Raw genomic sequence first — 23,804 nt, forward strand, 5'->3', positions numbered from 1 at the left:
AATGAGGAAAAAATAAAATAAAAAGCACACCATCAGGACTTTATTATGAGAATGTTACCTGGAAGTTTAAGTGCTCCTGGAGTCTGTCCCTCATGGTGTCGCATTGCTGTTCAAGGGTGGAGTCCAGCAAGCCCATCCTCTCCTGCAGACCTTCCAGGGTGTCCTCCATCAAGGCTCGCTCCTCCCCTCCGCACAGCCGCCCCGCCACTCCACCCATTAGATCTCTGCACTGGTTCACCTCTCTGCTCATGTCCTTCAGGTGTTTACTGGTGCACTGTACGGATGAACCGATAACAACGTGATTGAATTTGCTCACTGTGAATCACCGGTCACGTTTCTTACCTCTAAATGTGTGAGCTGTGTCTCCGTGTCTTCAGACAACAGCACGGGGCCCGAGAGCATCTCGTTCTCAGCGGCGTCCAACCAGGCGGAGGCGGCCGACGCTGCGGTATACAGATTCTGTTGGAGAGCCATCTCACATGAGGAGAGCGCCATCTTCTGCTCGCCGCTTTCTGCCTGCAAAGAGGAGCAAGGGGTGTTGACGCAGCGACGCAAGAAGCAGTATTAAGTGGTTTAAAAGAGATCGGTTGACCTCTTTGGTGATTCTTTCTAGAGCTTGGCTGCAGGCCTCAAATAAAGCTGTCGGCGAGCGAGAGTCCTGGCTGGTGGACTCGCCTCTGAACACCAGGCTGGGACTGGTCAGACGGGACCGGTGGATGATCTGCACACACACAGTTGGCATGAGCGACGACTCCTGAAAATTACATACATGTTCAATGGAATGCGAGGAGATCGTACCGGGCTAAATTGATCCTGTTCCAATGTGTTGAGCGAGAGCTGCAGCTTTGTGCTCTGGTCTTTGTTCAGGTTCTCCCAACGTTGTCTCGAGCGGTCTCCGTGAGACAAGCTCTCTGTATCCAGCAACACTCCCACAGGAAGAGAAACCTCACTGAAGAAAGAAGGAGCGAAAAGGAAATAAATACCAAATCAATAATAAAGAGATGCAACATAAAAAAAGAATCGTCATTGTGAGAACGTACCTATCCCCATTGGATGTGATCTGTTGATTGCGTAAGTCTTCGCCAACACTGGCGACTGACTCAAGCAACCTCCTCTGCTCTGCTACATGCTGCTGCAGCTCCTAAAAACAAAAGGAAATGTGATTTTTGTGTGTTTCAAATATGTTTAGAATGTGAAGTGTTAGTCTGGGTGACATGTAAACTTAAAAGTCCGTTATCCCCCTCACCCTCTGTTGGAGAAGGTTGTCATGATGCTGCTGGGTGCGCGAAGAGCGAGCCTGGGACAGCCAATCCTGCACGTTGGGGCTCTGCGAAAGCGACGAGTCCGGCTCGCTGTCATCCTGCTCCTGCAATGAACCCTGGTGGGGGCGGGGTTAAAAAAAAAAAAAAAATATATATATATATATATATATATATATATATATATATTACTTCAAGTGAATTTAATTGTGCGCAATTGTAAGTCGTGTTTAACACTATTATAAAAAAAAAATCATAATTAAAAATAAATAAAATAGTTGTCAAACTGGTGAGAAAAGTATTGCCTACTTCACTCTTAAATCGGACCGACTCAGCGTTTACGAGGTAGAATCGGATCGGACGAGAAAAATGATTGGTCATGCAGACATTTCTCGGAAAAACCTCAAAACAGAGCATTCACTCACCTGTATGTCCACCTGTTTATCCTGCAGCATCTGTTGGAGCTCCAGCAGGCTGTCTTTCAAGGAGTGGAGCTTGACGGTGAGCTGCTCCGCCTCGCTCTTGGTCTCGGCTCGGCCCTCCAGGAGCAAGCTCTCGCTGTGCACCGACAACTCGGAGAGATACGACACCTTCTGCTCGATCTCCAACAGCATGTTCTGCAAAACAGACAAAGGAGAACGGTTTTCTTCAACATCCCATTTAGGTTCGATTAAAATCTATGGAAAAGAGGATTAAATTAAAAGACCCCTCCTGATGTGAGATTGGGTTAGAATTGAACAAAGCCATCAAAAGAGAAGGATTAGTGTTGGTGCGTGGCTTTCAAGGGCCCCCTGGCTGAGATTGTAGCATTCCTAGACAACACAAAGTGTCTCCATTCAAATGCTTCCCTCTGACCTTCTGCCAATCTGACAAGACCGAGAGACTTGCAACGCGCTCTTTGTGCAAAAAGCCTTCCAAACAATTTAAATGGAAAATCTGAGGCGCGAAGCTTCATTTGCACTGAACCCCCCCAGCCCAAATGTGATCTCTTAGTCTGACACAAACTAGTGAAGTGGTGGACAACAACGGAATGCGGCTCGCGCTGAGGTGGTTAAAAACTACTTGAAACAACCGCACACCAAAATGAGATTTCAAATGCGGATTTTCTTATCTCATTAAAGTACAGTTAACCATGTGCATGGTGGTCTGCGCTAATAATCTATGGTTTTAGCCAAGGTGCCCCACTAAGGAGATGAGGGGCTACATGGGGGGTGTACAGGAGCCATATGTGAGTTATAATCAGCTTATTTAACCTCCGTTGACTTCGAAAAAGAGAAAAACACACACACACACACACACACACACACACACACACACACACACACACACACACACACACACACACACACACACACACACATTCCATTATTATTGTGGAAAGAACAATTACGATGCATTACAGGGCCAATTTTGTCACCCTACTATTAGCTGGTCAAATATTAACTCCCGTTGCGGCCCGTTACCATAGAAACAGTAAGAGCACGTTGCTGTAAAAGAATGTTGGCTGGCTGTGAGACCATACATCGAGATTAAACGACTCTGACCTCATTTCGGTCATCTCCAGTCCAACAAGCAATGCCGCCAGTACGTCACCTGGCAGTCAATGAGCTGCTCCTCCATGTCGAGGTCTTCGCTTTGAAGGTGAAGCGCCGAGCTGAGGGTGGCGCGGGTGCTGAGCAGCCAGTGGTCCAGCTCCTCGGCCTCGCTGTGGAACCGCTGCAACGCCTGCTCCTGACGCTGCTCCTCCAGCTGCTCGCTGAGCTTCTCCTGCGAGGAAAATGCGTGTCGTATCACACCATTTGAATATGATATTGGAATCGTGAGAAATAAAATTGTCACCAGGACATGCATATATTTAGCGGCTCACCTCCAACAGTTGCCGTTTCCCGGAGGCCTTCATCCTGATGGTGGCCATTCTCTCTCCCAGCACGGTAAGGGTGGACCGCAGTGCCAGCTGGTGGGCGGGCTCGCCGTTGCCGTCCGCCAGCTCCTCTGAGAAGCACGTCTGCAGCTCGCCAATCTCGTCCTGCAGCATCAGGATCTCGTCCATCAGAGCCTGGTTGAGAGGAGGAACGTGGGAGACGTTTTATGGATGCAAAATTAAGCAGCAGAAATGACCACTGTTCGTTCTGTCTTGCTGATGGATGGATGGATGGATGGATGGAGCTGTCGTCTCTCACCTGATGTGTCGCCATCTGGCTCTCGGGGCTCTTGCTGGGCTCCAGGCCTTCGCCGAGCGCCGCCTCGATAGACTCCATCTTGGTGGAAATGGACTGCAGAGACTCCTGGTAGTGCTGCTGTCGCTCCAGGGCTTCATACAGACTCTTTTGCTTCTCGCTTATCTGGGGCGCGGCAAAAGAACGTGAAAAACGCCGTATATGCGCAACTTCTTTTCAAATCAGGTCGACGTCACCCTACCACATTCTTGAGAGTTTCCCAGGATCTCTGGAGGTCATCCAGGTTGGCGGTCCCGGTTTCCAAAGATGGGTCGTAGAGCTCCTGGAGGGCAGTTCGACTCAGACCACCTCGACCCTGTTACATGACGGCACGGTAAGTGTGTGGGGAGTGTGGAAATATATTGAATGGAAATAAATTTAAAAAAGGATTTTAAATTCAAATTTTAAGGTAAAAAAATGTGTAAATAAGGCTACAGATTAACTTTCTTTGCTCACCCCTGACGTAAGAGAGACATCTCAACTCAATAAGAAGTAATATTTTCGTCTCAGCAAATGCTAATCGCAGTACTGGCGTTGTTTTCACTTTAGTAGCATCTGACCGAGGTCTGATGCGAATAGTTTGCGCATTTTTTTTTCCAAATACAGCACACTTGAGTTTGACCTTGCTGACAGGGTTGAAAGGCTTCGGTCACATCAGTGGATCACATATGCCACGCCAACCAGATGATGTGTGTTAAATATAAAAATTATTTAAAAAAAATTGTGATGCTGATAAGACTTCTGGTGTTAAAATCTTGATTCTTCAAGAGCAAAGTGGTGTGTAGTACAGATTAAAAGAATATGGAGGGTGATGATGTGAATAGCTGGCAGGCCAAGCAGGGTGCAGCGGGTATCCACGGGGGGTGGGAGGGAGGGAAGGGGGATTTGCGGATGCGGATGGGCAGTACCTGGTTAGGAGGAGCATCGGCGTTAGCCCCAGGGGAGGGGGAGCGGCAAGCAGGGGGAGAGGAGACCTCGCTGTTGGTGCCCTCCTCCCCTGACTCCTCGGTCACAGGGGAGAGGAGCGTGTGGCAGCGGCCTGCCGTCATCTGACCACACCAAAAGAAGCGGGAGGAGTTGGGGAATAAAATGGGAAACATAGGACAGGAGAAGGCCAATTGAAAAGAGTGAGACAAAAGAAAAAAAAGGAAAGCAAGTGCGAGAATAAGCTTCAAACTCAAAGCGGGAGTGCAGGTAGAACAGGTTGCAGCGGGGACATTGTTTGATAATTGTACGGGGAACAATCAAAAAAAAATCCCAGCAGTCTGTGTTGCTGCCCAACAGCAGCCAAGACACACACATTGCAGCAGCTCTTGTAACGGATCTCATTGTCAAAGGCTGGCGGCATGATTCCTCCCCTTAGCAATTTGTCGTCAACAATATGCTTCCACTTTTCAAATGTCATGCAAATCAGCAGTCCCCGTTGGTAAATATGATGCATGTTGGTTGGCATTACACTCGTGGTTAAAACAGGCACAGTTATGTGGTCGTTCAGATACACAGCTGTAGTTGTATGCTTACTTTTACAGGCAACTTCAGGTCAAAGCTCCATTTTTTCAAAGAACGGTCTCTCAAGTCAACATTTGCTGTATTGCTTGAGGTGAAATCAGTCCATGGCGCAAAAATGGTTGCAGAATGCTGCTCTAAAAAATATAAACTCAATAACTAAGACATGCGATGCAATCCAAAAGACGTGACACATGAACTACAAATCACAAAATACATCAAGTGAAAGGAAAGGAGAGTCCCAGTTGTCTGCATGCACGCTTAAGTAGCGACACAAAAGTCAAGCATGAGCTGAGGCCTAACTGCGCTGTTTTTTGGCAGTTCACAACTTTGCTAAACTCATTTGGGGGGGCCATGTTCAAATACGCGGGACGCTTTCCCGGGCTTGATGATGCAATGCGGCGCAATGGAGGCCATCGGCATGCAAAGTTTGTTCTTAGCTACGTGGACACTAGGTCAACAAAGAAGATGATCCTGAAGACTAGAGTCACTGAACTATCATGCTGGTGTGCTCGCTTACAGGCACACGCACACGCACACACACACACACACAGTGATATCCTGTTTCCTGGCACAACACAGAGCAGACAGCAGTGACAAGGCCACGGAATGCGAGATGTATACGGTGGTATGAGATTTCCAAACACAGCAGGCTAATGAATGAAAGAGCAAAAAAGTGCACACGCAGGCAGGAGCACACACACACACACACACACACACACACACACACACGCGCACACACACACACACACACACAGACATACACGCACAAAGGCACACAGGAAAAGAAGAAAATCTCTATTTGATGTATGACTCAAGAGTTTCCATACTGCAGTGGAAAAGGGATTGGCTGAATAAATATATTGTATAAATTAACTATAGAATTAAATGGGAATAAATCAAAATATGTATCTGTCATATGTAACTTTATTGTTATATTTTATAATATATTACAGTATATCATACATCATTTATTTATTTATGCCCATAGAAGACAAAAGTGGAAAAAAAGAATGTATTTTCATTTCAAAATTGTTTAATGATGATTGACAAAATATTTTTTTGAATAATTTTACTACATACAAGTGAAAAAGACATGAAAATTTTTACTTTGTATTCACGGAAATGATTGTAAAAAAAGGGGAAAAAATTGGGCAGACCTCTTTTTATTTTTGTATGTTTCATTATGAATTCAAATATAAAGCTAAACAAGAATAACGGGTAAATAAATAGAGGTAACTGGTAAAATGTTTGTCGTCGACTAGAGGGCTACATTTGAGGAACAACACACCATTTTTAATTACGTTTCTGTTGTAGAAGATGCCGTCACACACACAGAAACACACACATACAGACACACACACACACCCAAGATGTGTGAGGGACCTCTGCCACTCACCATGACGACCGAGGGGTGCGCAGGAAGCTCCTTGTCGCCGGCTCCTCCGGCGCCGGGCATGTCGTCGTCACTCAGCTCGTCGGAGAGGCCGTCCGCCTCGCTGACCGTCAGCAGCATGGTGGCATGCTTGGCCTTCACCGTTAGCATCTTGCACTTGGAATGGAGAGAGGCGATCTGCTCCTGGTAGCCGTGGATCTTCTGGGCCAGCTCCTGTCATAACATACCCACGGCAACAGAGAAGCCACCCCCCCGGGGGGGGTCAGCTACTTCCTGGTTCACAAGGCAAATCTTTGCGAGTTGTCCGCACGCTGAATGAGACGCCGGCGTGCGCGGAGCAAACGGAGCATTCTCCTCCCTTTCCCAACCTCTGCTTTTTGGAGCGTTCGCATGGAAAGACAACAGCTCTGGCTCTGCTCTCTCTCCTCTGTATCTCTGAGCCAATCAGAGCAGAGAGCAGGCGTGTGATTCGGAGGCGGCGGTCGGGCTAACAGGAAGGATTTGGGCTTGGGAGAGACGGCGAGAGAGAGCGAACCAAATTCAAAAATTCCTTCAAACCTCCGAAAAAAAGTACAGGGGGAAAACAGGAAGTGATGTCACCGTCTGCCTACCCCCTTTCTTCCCTTCTCTGCCAATCCCCAAGGCAGATTCCTTCTGACAAAAGGGAGCAGGCGAAGAGAGGAGTGTTTGGAGGAGTGACAGAGATGGTGTCAGGTTTCAGCTGTGGTATGAGTGTGAATGGCGGCCAAGCCCCCACCTCCTCTTCTTACTCGACCCCGAGCGCCGCAGATGGTCAACTCACATATAATCAGGTCACGTGACTAACTAGGCCAGCGGTCGATGCGAGGCGCTCGGCTTAAGAGGCCAACCGCAGGCATCAGAGCGCCGCGGTGATGGGAGGAGGTTTCAGTCGCCGGGGAAGCGAGGCAAGGCAAAAAGGCTGAAAATAACATCAAATCAAAACGCGCGCTTCCAGGAATGGGAGCTTGTTTCTCTGCGCGCCCGCCTTACGTTTTGAGTTCCCGCAGTGGGAGGGGGTGGGTGGGGGAGCAAACCGCAGCGTCATTTCTCTGGAGCACAAAGTTGGGCTCCAATACCGCAGTTGAATTGAAGCATTTGAAACACTGCGACGAACAGGAGTCTGCAGTATCAGATAAAGTCAAAATATCCGCGGGCTGGCTTGATCAAGGCACACATTACTTTTTTTTCATTGCAGACACGGCATGTTGCAAGAGTATGTATATCCTGTTAATTTTTAGCGTGGGTAAAGTATGACTAAATTCTTCAGGCGGCGAGTCTAACCATTCATCCACCTTGCTAACCAAAATAAAGACCAGACTGTGCAAGTATGGCGACTGTTTCTATGCACAGCCTATTTCCTGTATACATATGCTGACAAAATAGTGCAGGAAATCCACTTCCTGTTGATCTCCTTTTTGAGGTTGCAGACTGAGAAAAATCACAACCATAATTCATCTTGTGAAGCCCAGCTGTATAAAAATCCGCCTCATCATACAATGCAGTCTCGCCGCCTCGCTTCGGCGAATTTTCTCCTGGTTCTTCAACTTCTTCCCGCATTTGCGAAAACGTGCATTACATGCTTGCGTGACACAAAGTCACAAACTCACCTCATGATGGTGGATCTGTGCCTGAAGTTCTTGAATGTTGCTGGTGCAGACGGGCCGGTCCTGAATAATCCGGTGGGCGTCTTCTATTAACCTCTGCAGGTTCTTCACCTCCAGCTCATACTGCTCATACTGCACCACAGCCTCCTGGACAACAGCACATGATATCGATTGTTGATTTACGTACGCGCGCTCTATCACTCTAAATTGTTTGTGACGCTGGAGTTATTTGTCCTCTCCAGTCTCCAAGGACCCTTCCTCTAATGACTAAGCTTCACGACAATGAGCTTAAAGGTAAATCAGCCCAGAAGCAAGGGGATTGGAGGGTAATACCACTATGAGGGAGCTCAAAAGAAGAAGACAGATATTCCTGACATAGACCTTAGTGAGACAACAGTCTAATAATAATAATCACAGTCATATCTTAGATTCACATTGCGTCTCTCAAGGGTCACACAGACACTTTTCGATCAAATATTCTGAGTGCAACTTCTGTTTGCAGAAAGGATCCATTTTACAAATTTTTCTGCAGGCACACATTTATCGTAATCATGATATGTTAGGACAGGTCAGTGATTGATAAAGAATACACTGCACTCTTGACTTGACGTACAAATTTGGGTTCTGGCTTCAATTGAGGGTCTTTCTTCGTGTTTAATTCTTTTTACTGAAAATACAAACTCAACATGCCCACTGAGTGGCCTTTACCTGCAGGATGTTGCACTGCTGGATGGTGGTGTGCTGCAGCTGGCTGGTTTCCTGCTGCAGGCTCTGCGCTGCGCGGCAGACGGCCAGACCGGCTACCACCTCCTCTGGAAGTCGGAGGGCGCTCTGGCACCGTTGCACGGCCGTCACCTGCCGCTTGAAGCCGTCCATCTCGGCCAGTAAACGCTGAAGGGGAGGAGGAGTCGGGCGAGTATTTATTAAACAAGAACCCACACATGTGTCGCCGCTTGTCGTCTTTACTTGTCTCTGTGTGAGTTGCTCTCTCAGGCTGAGCCGGTTGAGATCGGGGGAGGCCAGGGTGACTTGGACCTGGTCCACCGTGGCGTGGAGACTCTTCACCTCGGCTTCCAAGTGCGATATGTCCTGTGGAAACCAATGGAATGATAGCCAATTTGGACGCCATCAGAAGCAGGACATAAATAGAGGAACAACTGTGTCATGTTGGTACAACTACAAATTAAAGTCTTGACAGAAACCAATGAGTAGCTTTGCCTGGCATTTGGAAGACATAACCTGTGTGTCTAAAATCGGTGTTTCGCAGGGGTCAAATGACTGGACCTGAACAGCTGCGCAGCCCAAAGACAGCCAATTTACCAGTGAGGCTCAAGGGGTGAGAGGTTTCTGTCTGCCACCGATCATAGAAAGGAGAAAATGGAAAAGAGATCATGTGGTCTGATGAGTCCAGATTGACCCTGTTCCAGAGTGATGGGCCCATCAGCGAAAGACGTAATCCAGATGTCATGCTTGTTTCCCAACAAGCCTGCAGGGGGCAGTGCTTGCTCAATCAGCCAGGTTTCTCAATTCAAAAACATTAATGAGTCTCCCCCGACCCTCAAAATTAGGTCAACTGACAACATGGATGTAATGAATGAGCATCAATGGAATATTTTTCTATCCTAATGGCACTGACATTTTCACAAATGCCGTCGAACGCTGAACGAGCTGCTCAGGGATTGTGAGAAAAACTATTTGCACATGGATGGCGATCTTTACACTCTTTGCAATTTCAGCTGCTGTATTTAAATCAATTGAGTTTGTGACAAAATTGCATTTTATTGAGACACACAAATGTCTATTATTAATTGTGTTTGAAAAATACGTTATTGCTCATTCTTAATGCGTCTCAAAAGAAATGTTATTGTGAGGCAAAGGTGGCTCGTGTGCATGTCTGCAGTCTCATTACAAAACCAACATGCCACGAGCAAATGTAAACAGTCGCTTGTACGGATGACAGGTTTGTGGGACATGACTCACCGCCAGCAGGGTTCGACATATGACTGCAGTCAATCATGTGGATGCAGTACCTACACGCGCCACATGGAGGCACTGTTGATATGTAGCTCTGTTCTCAATCAGTTTGTGGCAATTTGTGTAAAAGCAAGAGAAAAACTGCCAATCAATTTTTGCTGTGTTGACTGAACTTTCGTGAAAGATAAATTTTCCCTATTCACACGATGCAGCATGTGGTGAAGCGTGCTATCAAGGGTGCTATCACAATCCTGTCAGCCTGGTGGTGGTGGTGACCATTCCTTTACCTTCACAGCATCCTGAAGATTCTGCAGGCGAGTCTTAACCGCCAGCTGCAGCTCCTCTGTGCGTGCACTGAGCTGCTTCACCTGCTGACTCCACCCTTTGGTCGCCAGCACATCCCCCAATTGCGCCTCCCACTCTGCCAGGGCCTCCAGGTCGCCATGGAGACCGCGACACTCCCTCAGCAACACCTATCACCCGCAGAAGCGTAAATTACATGAGAGAATGGGAGGAGACTTCTCGGGCTGTCAAATGGCACTAATTAAGGGTGCTGAACGCTGTTCAAGCTGACATTCAGCAAGAAATGAGAGTCAGGGACTCCAATTAGCTGCACATATGTCTGTTGTTTGTTTTGGCAAAGTGATTAGGGGTTTCAGAAACGGAATGCATTTCAAACATTCATATACTGGGATTTTTTTGGAAACAGATGAAAAAAGCAATTACAAAATATAATTGAAAGTTTTTTTTTAATTGGCAAAATATAATAAAGCTGTAAAGGCATCCAGTAAAAATAATTAAGACTTACCTGATATGCTCGAATTTGCTCTTGTAGCTGCGATATTGGACTCCAGACAACGCTACCAGAGAGGAGAGACTCCGCTTTTTCCACCCAACTCAAAATAAATTCCTTCACGCTTTGATAGTCTGCCAGCTGCTTCTCTGCCTGCTCGGGGTTATAAGGACAAGACGGAGGAGAATGTACAGTAGGATTAATTCAAATTAAGACATCAAAATAAGAATAATCTTGACAGGAAAAGTGTGCGAAAACAAAGAAGAAATTTGAACTGCAACGATGCGTGGAGATTACTGTGGTTGGAGTCACTCTTGTTGCAGACACCCCCTCATATTCAAGGTTCAGCATTCACAAATTCCCACATTGGCTAATTTATTTTGCAATTTATCCTCCATTTATCACTGAGACATTCCGCCATTCGCTGCGTTAATTTGGCGCCATCTGGTGGTACTTCGGTGTTATTGCTCGGTTTAAGTCAGTCATCACATTGTGTTGGGTCGTCATTGAAAAGATTTCTAGCACTGACCCTTTTTAGTCTGTTGCTTCTGTCCTGGACCTGCTGCGTGACATGACGCTGTGCTTCGGCCATTTTGGCCACGACGTCACCCAGCTGCTTGCACAGCAGGGGATTCTGCTCGCCGAACTCCTGCACGGCAACCGCTAGCTCGGCCAAGGTGTGAGCGCAACACTCGCACTCCTCACGGAGAATCTGCGGATGGAAAGGGGATTTGTGATGCCCTCACGGGAAGAGGTGAATTTGAGAATTGTGAAGCACAAATATATGGGTGGTGGGGGGGCGGGGGTTACAACAAAGTGGATTCCATTTGAAGGCAGAGTCCACTTTGTGCCAACTTTTGACACTCATTAACCTTAACATCTGCCCAATAGAAAGCTAATTTAACAGGGGTTAATGAGTTGCTAATTATTCAATCGGTCAGGTTGATTACCCTGTTCTCCTCTTTGGCCTCCTCCAGACTGGCGCCCTTGATTTCAAACCTCAACGTGATGCTCTTCAGCTTGCTCTCCATGTCCTTCAGTCTGCAGCTGAAGTCCTCCTTCACGTCTCGCGTCTGCTGCACCTCCCGTTCTCTGGCTTGGACCTGGAGCACCAGGATAGAAGGTAAACTACTGCAGCGAATATTCCAGTATTACGTGTGGCCCGGTCGAGATGCTCACCTGGTCTTCAGCGGAGCCCAGAGCCAGGGTCACCTCAGCCAGCTGCATGCTGAGCTCCGACGGGAGACCGGCCTGCAAGTCGTGGTACTTGGACTGCTGCATCTCCGTCATGCGCTCCACGCTCTGACGTCTGCTGATGACCCCGCCGTGAGCGGTCTGCGACGTCGCAAAAAAATAAAAATAAAAATGGGTGTGAAACACATTGCTTCCTGACGATATTGTGTGTGCATGCTTGGACAATTGGACAGCACCTCCAGCTCTTGTAACAGCGTGTCGAGGTCCGCGGTGGGGCTCAGGAGCAAGCCTCGAGTGTCTTGAATCCAATCTTTGACCGAGCTGAGCTCCCTCTCCACCTCTTCTCTTTCTCTCAACTCCTGTTGCACCTGCACCCTGCTGCCCCGAACCTGAGACACGAGGCTTGAAAAGACAAAAGAGGGGACACCATTTTCAAGTCAAACGAAGTTCATTTGCATCCATGAATAAATAATAAAAATAAGAATTATGTGCGCCATCTATGCCTGGGATACGAATCCATTTCAAAGCAACACCCACCTTTCATACTGTTCTTGTAAGCATTTGATCTCTCGCATGCACTGTGATTCCTGGTGGCCATTCTCAATCTTCCTCTGCAATGCTACTTCCTGATCCTCATCTCCTCTCAGGCGGTGGATGTGCTGAGCGAGCAGAGCCAGGATCGACTGCTCCCTTTCCACCTCCAAGACGAAAGAGTCATGGTACTCCAGGAGGGTCTGGAGCGCCGCCCTGGTGGCCGCCTTCTCCACGGTGCTGTCGGGGATGCGGCGGCGGAGGTCCATCGAGACAGAGCGGACTTTGTCCATCTGAGGACCATGTAAAACAGATGTCAAACTTAACGTCCATGCTCTCATTTCTTTTTCATGTTCAGTAAAAATTTAACGGTGCAAATCAAGCCAGGCAAAACGAGTGAATACAATTGTGATATGATGTTAGATGGGAAGTTCAGTTCACAATTCTGTGAAGAAAAGTGGGGCAAAAATCCTCCCGTGGGATGTGAGAGACTCATCACAAGTCAATGCAATCGCTTGATTTCAGTTAGTGCTGTCGAGTGTGGCACACGCGGTTGATAGTGGGAAGTTCACAGCTTGGACTCGGTGCATGGAATGACATCATGACTATTTCAACAAAGAGCTCATAGACAAGCGAGGGACAACAGAAAAGTGCCACATGTCAGGAAGGAGCTGTCCCCCCTCATTTTGACCTCATTTCCCTTTTAGGCCGCGGGGCTTTGTGGGAATTCTTGACGGCTGACATGTTCACGTTCAAAAGGGAGGCCGCGTGATATGCGTTGGAAACGACTGGCCCGGAGCCTGGAGTTACATCACAGACCAGCAACCGGTTTTGCCGCTGTTTGACCCAAATCAGTATGAAGAAGCCTTTACAGGGAGAGGCAGCAGCAGCTTGCGAAAAATACAGAAAAATGTTAACCTGCTCCACTTCTACATCAGCTGAAGTTGCCAGAATTTTAGAGCGGGAACCTTTTTTTTTTCTCTCTTCCCATTTCTAAGCATTCCCAATAATTTTGCCCAGCGACTGGATATCATCCTGACCTTCTCTGTGATGTTTCTCCATTCCTGCGCAGTGTCCTCCAGAGCCCTCTCCTGGGCTCTTGCCACGCCGCGAAGCCTACTCCAGCGTCGCCATAACGACGAGAGCGCACAAGTGATCACGGCCACGTCGGTGTCGGCGACGAGCCGTTCTAACTCGACTGCCTTCTCCTTCAGAGAGTTGAGGGTTAATTCCTGCAGGTCGGCCTGAGTGACCAAAGGCTGCGGCAGGAAAAAAAAAAACAACACATCGGCACTTGTCTTAGTATCTCTTAAGATCTCTTAAATGTGTGTCTCCCACCTTGTATCGGTCACACTTGTCTTCCGCCTGCTGGAGATTGTCAGCTTTCGCCGTGGTGAACATGGCCATCTTGCTTTCTGCGTCATTCATCTGATCGACAAGACTCTCTCTTTCGTGTTGGAATGAAGCCCAGAGAGATGCACATCTAAAAATAAAATAATAATAAAAGAAGTGGCAGAAGTACATTCGCTCCGCACAAAATTTGTCTCTATGAATTGCTGCTTTTGCAAAAACAATCAAGCTAAATTTTCAATCACAGATTATCTCGAGTATTGTAGCCTAGATAGATGATGTAAATTTTTGTAATAGACTATTAGTAGTCAGAGAATAAGCTACGCTAATGGACAGATGAGTAAATCGTCACCTTTCGTGGACTTCCCTGCTGGCCTCCATCTGCTGTCTGATTTCCGTGCTCCTCCGTTGCGCGGCTTCAATTTCTCCTCTGAGTTCGCTCATCACCCGAGTGTCCTCAAGGAGCTCCCGAGTCATCATCTCCTCCAAGACAGCCATGAGGTTCTTCTCCTGAGTGTTGATTTCTTCCAGGTTCGGTATCCGGTCCGCGTTATGCTTGAGCTCCATGCCGACTACGGTCGTACGCTGAAGGAAATCAGCTGCGCAATCCAGACATTTCTGCATGGACTGCAGCGATGAGCGATACCTCCGGACCAGACTTAGAGCTTGATCCAGTGTCACCTATGATATGCAGATGATGAGAAGATGCATCCAATAGTAGACGGCTGGCAGAGTGATTTCAGAGTGCTCACAGCAATCGACCAACCAGTGGGAAAAGCAACGCCAGCATAAAATGAACTGACTTACCTGTTTGATGCTAATTTCCTTTTGGACTTCAGCTGCCAGTGTCCTCAGCTCCTCCAGTTTCTGCGCAACATGGACTGGAATAGTTTCCTTTCTGCTGTGAAACATTTGCTCCTCTCGACGAAACAAGGCATCGATTATCTTCAATCTACTCTGCGCTTCTCCTTCCGCGACGCTCACTTTGCGCATTTTCTCCTGCACCTTCACAACTTTGGCTTCTGTTAAGCTCAGTGGTTCCCTCAGAGTCTCTTTTACAGCATTCAGCCATTCTGACGTCTTTTCCGTTTCTCTCATAAGGTCGTCGCATTGCGTGATGTCATTTTGGTTTTCTTCGACACAGCGTTGCACATCCGAGCGTAAAGACTGCAGCGATTCATGCCGGGCTGTCATTTCCCGCAAGGCGGCCGGGTCAAACCTCAAGCCGAGATTGTCGTCCATTTGTTGGCTACGTTCGTTGGCCTGAGAGGAAACAGCACCCAGACGTTCGAGTAAGGCGTAAAGAGATGCAATTTTATCGATGAGATTCATTTCTTTGTCCAACCTGAGTGTATTCAGATTGTCTTTGGTGGACTGAAGTTGCTGGTCAAAGCCGTTCAATAATATGTTATGCTCCGCTAATGTTTTTAAGGCCTCATCCAAATGTTTAAGAGTCTTACTGGTTCCACTTTTTAACATACTGTGAAGATGGAGCAGTTGACGTGTTTCCTCAACTCTGAACGCGTGGCCCAGACAGAGAAAGCCCTCGTTTTTACCGTGAACTTCTCGTACTGCGCTGCCGATGTGCTCTAAACTTTCACCGATTTTGCGATAGTCATTCATTAAGCGAACAAGCTCCTCTTCACTTGTACTGATAGTCGTCTTCTCCAGATTGTCAAACTGCTCCCGTAGTCTCTCCACGGTGTTTCGAGTCACCTCCAAAGAAGTGCAGAATTCCTTCCGCTCGAGGATTAATTGCTGGAGCCTGTCTTTTTTCTCTTTGGCGAGGGCCAGGATGCTGTTGTACTGTTGCGGGAGGGCGTTGAGCCGCTCGTCCAGGTAGCAGTGGTCGATCTCGTTTAGAGTGGGAAGGATCTCCTGGCCTATCCTCTGCACTATCAGAAGGAGGTTCTCGTTCTCCGACGCTTGCTCCAAAACTTTTTGAAAGGCGGAAAGATGCTCTTGCATCTGCGAGCTGTCCTCAATGTCGCTGAGGTTGATTTCAGGGAAGGTGATGGATTCCGCTTGCCTGAGCCACTGACAAGTTTTGTTCAGGTCAACCTGGAAGTACTTCCTGGAGGTCAAGGCTTTTTCCAAGGTTGTGACACGCCGGCTGGTTCTCTGGAGGGCCATTTCGAAGACCGCCTGCAGCTCCTGGAGCTTTGCCAGGGTTTCTTCTCGCTCTTTGTCCGTGGCGTCCCTCTCCAGTTCCCGACCTTGAACCCAGAGAGATGCCAGCTCCCTCTGGTAGGCCCGAAGGGCGCTCTGGATGTTCCGACAGGCGGCCGCCTCTTTCGCTAGGTCTTCCGGGAGGAGCGCAATGTGGTCATGTATCAGAGCCTTGCTCTCCTGTTCTTCTACCCAAGAGAGGGCACGGCTAAGACCCTGAAGGAACTGTGTCCTTTCGGTGAAGGCCTAGAGAAAGATAATGATAGATTTAGAGTTGAGCGTCTTCATTGTAGAGCAACTACATTGTAGCTTACAGTTTTAACTATTATAGACGATTCTAAACAAGCTGGAGTTGTGTCAATTACTTTTTTGCTCTTCGACTACTGTACGCTGGGACAGATTAATCAGTATTTCAATCGTAGGATAAAATGAACTCTTTTAAAAAAAAGGTATTTTACCTTGCTGAGATACTTTCTCCTTTGGGTCACCCGAGCCTCCAACGCCTCCAGTTCAGTCTGCACTTGTTTGACAAGCTCCTGCAGGGATTTCCTCTCACTCAGCCCCAGCCTGGAGGCCACGGCCTGCGCCTCGCTCACCGCTCGAGCGAGGAGCTGCTGTTGAGCCTCCAGCTCCACGCAAACGCTCAGGTGGTCGAACAAGAAACTCTGGGCCAGGTCGGGAGGCGGGCTGGTCTTCAGTGCCGAGGTGAGCGTGGGCCGTTGCTCTTCCACCCACTCGCGGGCGTCCCTCAGCTGGGTTTCCACCTGCGTCAGATCCTCGAGGGTTTGCGAGGAGTCCTGGATCTTCTGCTGGATAAGACACTCAAGCTGGGCCCAGCGCTGCTCTAGATGAGCCACCTACGGAAGGTGAACCGAGAGTTATTAGCTTTAAAAAGCTGAAAAATTGGACACAGTTCTGAAATGGAATCTCACTGGAGCTACGCTACCTGTTGTTTGACCAGTTCCTTGTCCAGCAGGCTTATTCGAGGCAGGATGGCTTGTTTCTGCTCGCGGAGATCTTCTAGTGTTGCGCGTTGCTCCACAAGATCGCTGGACAACTTCCTCAGAGCTCCGAGATGCTCCCTTGTGCTTTCAGTGTCAGCCCTGTCCACAGACAATTTTTAATTTCTATTACATGTAGGTTTACACATGGTAGTTTTATTTCATTGGCAATTATGAACATTTGAGAAACTAACATTTACGACAGTACAGTGAGTAAGACGCAAGAGTTATGTGGTTGGTACCTCGCGAGGTAGTCCCACTCCCTGGACACTTGATGGAAAAGCTCCTCGACGGCAGCCACGCTCTCCTGGTACTCGCCGCTGCACTGCATGTCCTCCCCTCGCTCCGCCTCCAGCTCCTCGGCACGATGAGCCATCTCCATCGAGATCCCGCGCAGCTTCTTCGCGTCCTGCGTGGCGGCGCAGTCCTGTCCATCCGTCAGCCGCTCGATGGTCTCGATCAAGCGGCTTACCTCGGACTGCCTCTCCCTCACCTGCTGGAGGAACTCCTGCGAAAGATTGATTGTTGTAACTTTACGACAGTACCAAAAACCAAAAACGGTCCGCAGTTTCATATTTATGGCGTAGAAGAAAAACTTTTCCTCCTCTGATGGTTATTCAAAAACTGTTCAACATCATTAGCAGTTAAGCAGAAATGCACACCTGTGCTTTGTCCAGCTGGTTCTGTGCAATTCTGGGCTCGAGCTCTGATGGACATCTGATGAGGTTCTCAAGTTGCTGCTCAGTTTCTCTAAGCTGCACCTCCAGATCTGTCTTGTGCTCCTCGACGCCCCTCCAGCTGTCTGTGATCTTCTCGCAGAGCAGCCTGCGCTCATCGATCTGTGTACAAAAGGAACCATAGTTTACACTTTATACAGCATATTTTTGTTGTCTTGCCAAAACCAGTTTTTAAAAGTCTCATTTCAATGTTATGCCTTTGGGGCTCGAGGAAGGCTGTGAACCACGACCTTTAAATCTAAAATATGTTTTTTTGTGAAGCCACAAACCTGGAGTTTGACCTGCTGGATGGCAGTAGCCACCTCCTGTACCGGAAGAAGTGAGAGGTCGCAGGAGGAGCACACAAGTTGAAGGTAAGTACTGGCCTGCTCCTGGAGGGCCCGCTCCTGCTTCACCTGGCCAAACAAGTTCATAGTCACTCAACGGTCGCGCAATCTTTTGAGAGAGACTTCATTCGTGAACTGATTCCTCAATTAAGACAGAGAGATGTGTTCCCGACCTGCTGAAGGGCCTCCTCCAGGCTGAGAGGGGTTAGTGCGGGAGTTTCTGGCTCCTGGTAGGCGGACGTCAGCCAAGTCTTGCACTGCTGCAAAGTGTCTTGGAGACTGACATGTCTCTGTAGCTCATGGTTCAGACTCTGATATACCTAGAAATCATTTCAGGAAAAAAACTACATTTAATGGAGGCTCTATTACAAAAAAAGTTTGCGACTTACGTTTACAGTGCACATTATATCTTGTGTATGTAATTGAGGGACGCGGCTTTGTTTCGGGGGAGGAATTAGTCAAGGGAGGCTACTAACTCTCCATTTAAATGATAAAATTATTTTTTAAAAAAAGGACGTGCAGCATCTTATTTGACAGGTGTTGAATGTGGAGGCGTCCATATCCTCATAAACAGCCATGTCTGATTGACAAGAAAGAAAGAAAGAAAGAAAGTGGGAGGGGGGACAGGATGCATTGGCACACTGCCTGGAATTTTTTTGGCAAAGGCTCCAAAGCTGGCAATGTGGCAAGTGGCAGGCAGGATATTAGAGCTGACGTCGGGAACGCATTTGGCAGATAAAATGGTTGGGAGGGTTTACAAATTGAGGAGAAGCCAGCAGTGTGGCTGGATCACACAATGCCAGATTGGTGTTCGGGGGGGGAAAAAAAAAAAAAAAACAACCCAACAACGGTAGTGGTGGCGTCTGGGGAGGTCAGTAATGATGACAGAGTGGAAGTTGCCAAAACGGCAGAGTGGCGCTGGATTATGGTGCCGTTGAACAGTTGCCGTCATTTGGCGCAAGCATGAAAACTGTGGAGTTGACAGGGGATATACGGGGATTAATATGGCCAGATAGAGTTAGCGACTTTGGCTGGCTGGTTTCATCTCGGTGCGGTTACTGTCAGCCGGCGTTGTGGCCTCCCTGCTGGCGGTGAAGGAGCATCGTCAAGAGACGGTTTAAGTGTCGCATTGGGTTAGGATTAAGTGCTTGTTTTGGCGGCTCCGCTGAATTGACACTGATGTTAGCCGAGTGTGACTCTGCATCCGCGTGCGGCCTTATTTGCCACGTACAGAGTAAACGTTAACATCCCGATTCAAATGCCAGGTTTTTTGTGAGAAATACTAAACACAACTGTACAACTCACAATTGTAAATTTGAAACAATGTGGTTGCGCGAGTGTTCACACCCACTATTACCCATGATGTGGTTGCATTCTGCACATTCTAACTCATGTGAAATGGGAGTCCGCACACACACCTTCCACTATGGAAAGTGGCCGTGATGGACCCCAAATAAAGTTCAGCTGTTCTAGTCAGCGTTTCCTGACATTTTTTATGACATACACCCAAAACACACAAGCCTGTAAGAATAAAATCGCTGCTGTGGAAAAAAAGGCCGTGTATATAAAATGTATTTGTTTGCTTCAAAGCCCTTCCTCCCGTCTTACTCACCCTCTGCGCCGTGCTGCAGATGGCAGAGTAGCTGTCTCTGATGCCTTGCTGGTGCGCATGGACCTGCTGTCTCAGCCGACTCTGCACGCGCTCGTCGCAGCCGTTCGCCAGGTGGTGCCCGCACTGCTTCAAGCTTGCCAAGCGCTCCTCAACGCCCGCTATCTCCTCCATGATGGCCTGCGAAGGACAAAAGGAGACATCGGGTAGCGTCGGGGCCGGCGTCGCGGCGCAACGTTGGGATGTTCAAAATGGGTCAGCGACGCGGGAGGTCCCGACAGACTGATGGCACACGAGGTGGTCTCGCAGGCTATTAGGCGTGCATGAGGGGATCTGCGAAGATCACGTTCATTTTGGGAGGGCTTAGGCGGCATTTTGGGGTCTTTCGGAAAGCGCTCAAAAATAGGCGAATGTGTGAAAAGTGAATTGTGAAAATGGTGGGGATTACTATCATCGGTGTGTATATAGGGAAAAAAGTCCTGGTGGTCACCTTGTGCCTGGCTAGTTGTTGAGTGGCTGCCTCCAGGCTGCGGCTCACGCTGGGGTCGGGCGTCACCATCCTACTGGACATCTGTAGCAGCCAGCGCTCCACCTCCTGCAGTTCGTTGAGGTACGCTTCCTGCTCCTTCACTTGGCCCTCCAGTTGCGTCACGTGAGCCTAAGCGACAAGACCGCAATAAGCGCACGTGATCCAGATGAATAGTCAAGCTGAAAGATCTTATATTCAACATCGTTTCATATATTTTTTTTGCATACCATGGCCATGTTACAGAGGTCAGTGTAGTCCTTTTGCAGCCTGTTCATTTTGTCTCGGACCGAGGGGTAATGGACGGATGCCAGCAGAGCGTCGCCTTTCTCTACCACCGACCTGATGGAGCCATCGTGGGACTGAACCGTCTGCAGCAGAGTCTGGAGGGCAAACAAAACAGTCAATAGTCTTACCGCAGACAACCTCGACACATCAGGCATTTACAGAGAACCCAAAGAAATGTGATTTCATGCACTAACCACAATCAGATAATTCAATGTGTGATGACATGAGCGCCAGCATGACATAAATTGCCTTCAGCACAATGGGGCTTCATGGGTGTACAACTTCACATTCCTGTTGTGGCATTACAGCATTTCCTTCCGCAAAAGTGTCGTCTCACGGCCAACAACGAGGCACTCCAAAGCAACCACGTCACATCACAGCCTTGGTCCATGCGTTGGCTGTCAAATCAGACTTCATAACAAGCCCTGCCCACCAAAAAACGCTATTCTGCCTTTCTCTGCGTGACATGCACTCACTCAAGAACAACGATAGTGCACTCTACAGCGGCCGCTACACCAAGTTCTTTTATAGTGAGGGAGAGGCAACTCGTGCCGGGACCTGGTGACACACTTGGGCCATGTTTAGCCACGCCCCCAAAATTCTGGAAAACTGAAATGGTGAAAAACTGTTGAATGCTCAATCTCCACCACGGAGAACTGGATGCAACAGTTTTAATCTTCACACATATACTGTATTTAGAAACAAACTTTTCAAAAATGTAAAATCAGCAATTTCACCTTGTACTTCGTAAGCTGTACCCTCCGTTGGTAAAGGTCGGCTTTGGGTTCCGGAGGCGAGCACAGCAAAGCCTTCGTCTCCCCCAGCCACTGGGCCTGGGCCTTATAGCGCTCCTGGAACTCCTTCGCCAATAGCGAGGCACGCTCCAGGAAGCTGTGTTCGGTCCTCAGCCAGCCCGCCAGTTCCTCCAGCTGGGAAAGACGCGCCTCCACCTCCACTCCGAGACTCTCGGCTCCGGCCTCGCTCAGGAAGTTCGCAGCCTGCTCGGCCCGTTCCCTCAAGGACTTCAGGAAGCTGTGGCCATGGTGGAGCTCTGCTTGTAGACTCTGTGTGATCAAACAGGGCAGAAATACATATTTTTCCAGAACTGAACATTTTCAACAATGTCATACGTTTCGAAATATACTCACAACACTATTTGAAAAAACACAAAAACTCAGTTTCTAAGAACACATTGTCAAAAAGAATAATATGGAAGGAGGAGTCAATTATAAGAGCCCTAACAGGAAGAAGCTGCTGCGGGGGGTTTCCAGGGAAACAGCAACACAAGCTCGATGGGGCGCCATCGAGCTTTCGTTATGGCTCGATTACGAGCTCAGCTCGACGAGACATCTATCTATCTTAACCATGTGACGTGCCTGCCGGCGCACGTCCACGTTTGCGTCTCACCATTACCCCCTCCGTCTTTCCAGTGACCTACCTGAGCTACTTCTATCCCGTCTTAATAAGACAACCAACACATGGTTTGCTTTAATAGGACTTGGAAGTCAAACAAGAAACAAGAGCGTAATTGCCATTTGAGGTTGACTCAGCCACCTGTGTTACAGAATGCCGACTCCAAATTCCTCTCGAAGCCGCCCGCCGTTTGTCTGGACCGCTCGAAAATGTTCTTAAGTCCCTATGGTGTGTTTAGGATCCATACTGCTTCATTAACGCCTGATAAAGTAACAGACATTACAGTCTGCTGAACATTATTTATGAGGAGCTGCACACCGGGGCACCCTTTGGGCTGTTAAAACGCTCCTCCATCATGCTCATATTAATTATTCAATGTGTACTCCCTTGTTTGTGTGACAAGCATTCGGTCAACATTTGTCTGCAGTCACTGTAATCCACTACTTGAAATATTGCATTAATTATAGAAATATGTACAGGCAATGTCAAAAATCAATACATTTTGGAATGGGGATTTTTGTTTTGTTTTGTTTGATGGGGATTGTGATTGTACCTGGAAAGATGTTAACCTTTCATTTTGAATGGAATCCAAACAATCCTCAACTCATTCAGTACCAGCCAATTCTGGACCAAGTCTGAAAAGACGTTTAAAAACGTCTTTGGGAGTGAATGAGTTAATAAAAAATGTTTAAAAAGATGCTATGATATGACAAAAACATGTATGTTGTAACAAAGTAACAAAAATACATACACACAATGTAATAGTACTGCTTATGCCTAATAATGTACATTGACAGCAGGGAAGCCCCAGTACACTTCTTACGCGTGTCCACACACAAGCTCTTTGACAGCAATGTCAAGTCAAACCTCAACCAAAGTACAAATCCAACTAATCACCCTTGGCGTAGCTATTGACTGCTTTGTGTCGATGCATAATCATCGCAGACACTGCAGGGGAATGACTTAAGTTGGTGAACGGACATGTGTCAGAAGCTCTCAATCGATCTCGCACGAGGAAAACGACAGAGCTCGGGAGACGCACCACGTAGCCGACATAGTTAAGAAATTGCGCAAGCGGGGTAGTTTGCCTGAGATGCTTCGCTATACTACTGCGGACACGAGAGCAGTGTGCTGAAGCGGCCCATCAATTATAGAAGTCTGAGCCAGCAGGATGCTGACACCCGGGGCTTCTTCTTCATCCTCGTCATCACAGCGGGGCGTCACACCCTGCTAACAGCTAACAAAAGCAGCATCCGGTTTGTCTTTGTAATGACAAAGGATCGATACACACACACACACACACACACACACACACACACACACACACACACACAGTGATGATAGAAACTATTTGACATCTTGGAAAAGCAAGCTGTTTTTTTTTTTATGCAGGAGAGCTACTTGTCAAAAATTGCCATTTGGGCAAAAAAGCAAAAAGAATACGTGTTTAAAAAAAAAAAAAAGACGAAAGAACACACTTTTTTCTTGGCCAAGCATGCTGAGGCTGCCAAAAAAAAAAAAAAAGTGTTATCCAAGCAAATATACTGTGGTGCTGTGTTACCTCGTTCTCAAAACATTCCCACCATGGGCTTTAGAACCTGAAGCCAGCAGCTACATTGTGAGCAATAGAGCTTGAAAACCTGCAAATATGCACACTAATATAAAACATATTCTAACATATACAATATACTCCTCTTAAATTAAAATTGATAGTCAACTACATGACCGACTACTCTTCAACGTTGACGTGATGCACCACAAACAATCCTGCCAAAAAAAAAAAAATAATAATAATAATTTTGTGGAATATGTATCTGACAATGAAAATGAAGAAATCTTGAATTCAGTGTAAGATATAAAATGGCAGTTGTTAATTAACCCCCCCCCCCCC

The 23,804-nt window shown here is 47.7% G+C and overlaps 1 protein-coding gene across 13 annotated transcripts in view; it reads right to left on the reverse strand.

The window, feature by feature from the left end:
* syne1a (spectrin repeat containing, nuclear envelope 1a) overlaps window positions 1–23,804 on the reverse strand; it is a 96,330-nt gene that overhangs the window by 18,959 nt on the left and 53,567 nt on the right. For 12 of the 13 annotated variants that reach the window (XM_019894946.1, XM_019894943.1, XM_019894945.1 and 9 more), the window contains 37 exons: window positions 21,238–21,564; window positions 20,443–20,595; window positions 20,177–20,344; window positions 19,690–19,866; window positions 18,251–18,397; window positions 18,021–18,146; window positions 17,677–17,853; window positions 17,257–17,522; window positions 16,960–17,116; window positions 16,472–16,870; window positions 14,652–16,259; window positions 14,197–14,525; window positions 13,833–13,977; window positions 13,535–13,753; window positions 12,501–12,787; window positions 12,200–12,365; window positions 11,949–12,104; window positions 11,720–11,872; window positions 11,299–11,481; window positions 10,785–10,922; window positions 10,264–10,449; window positions 8,969–9,091; window positions 8,711–8,893; window positions 8,006–8,149; window positions 6,381–6,590; window positions 4,384–4,524; window positions 3,678–3,791; window positions 3,440–3,601; window positions 3,127–3,315; window positions 2,853–3,026; window positions 1,685–1,876; window positions 1,247–1,378; window positions 1,041–1,141; window positions 799–949; window positions 593–721; window positions 343–516; window positions 59–274 (listed from right to left, as the gene is read on the reverse strand). In XM_019894946.1, coding sequence (XP_019750505.1) covers window positions 59–274; window positions 343–516; window positions 593–721; window positions 799–949; window positions 1,041–1,141; window positions 1,247–1,378; window positions 1,685–1,876; window positions 2,853–3,026; window positions 3,127–3,315; window positions 3,440–3,601; window positions 3,678–3,791; window positions 4,384–4,524; window positions 6,381–6,590; window positions 8,006–8,149; window positions 8,711–8,893; window positions 8,969–9,091; window positions 10,264–10,449; window positions 10,785–10,922; window positions 11,299–11,481; window positions 11,720–11,872; window positions 11,949–12,104; window positions 12,200–12,365; window positions 12,501–12,787; window positions 13,535–13,753; window positions 13,833–13,977; window positions 14,197–14,525; window positions 14,652–16,259; window positions 16,472–16,870; window positions 16,960–17,116; window positions 17,257–17,522; window positions 17,677–17,853; window positions 18,021–18,146; window positions 18,251–18,397; window positions 19,690–19,866; window positions 20,177–20,344; window positions 20,443–20,595; window positions 21,238–21,564 — 8,202 coding nt within the window. The remainder of the gene's footprint in view (window positions 1–58; window positions 275–342; window positions 517–592; window positions 722–798; window positions 950–1,040; window positions 1,142–1,246; window positions 1,379–1,684; window positions 1,877–2,852; window positions 3,027–3,126; window positions 3,316–3,439; window positions 3,602–3,677; window positions 3,792–4,383; window positions 4,525–6,380; window positions 6,591–8,005; window positions 8,150–8,710; window positions 8,894–8,968; window positions 9,092–10,263; window positions 10,450–10,784; window positions 10,923–11,298; window positions 11,482–11,719; window positions 11,873–11,948; window positions 12,105–12,199; window positions 12,366–12,500; window positions 12,788–13,534; window positions 13,754–13,832; window positions 13,978–14,196; window positions 14,526–14,651; window positions 16,260–16,471; window positions 16,871–16,959; window positions 17,117–17,256; window positions 17,523–17,676; window positions 17,854–18,020; window positions 18,147–18,250; window positions 18,398–19,689; window positions 19,867–20,176; window positions 20,345–20,442; window positions 20,596–21,237; window positions 21,565–23,804) is intronic. The other variant, XM_019894950.1, reaches the window with a different exon arrangement.

The sequence above is a fragment of the Hippocampus comes genome, unplaced genomic scaffold, assembly GCF_001891065.2.
Source record: "Hippocampus comes isolate QL1 unplaced genomic scaffold, H_comes_QL1_v1.1 scaffold8, whole genome shotgun sequence".
NCBI classification, from domain to species: Eukaryota; Metazoa; Chordata; class Actinopteri; order Syngnathiformes; family Syngnathidae; genus Hippocampus; species Hippocampus comes.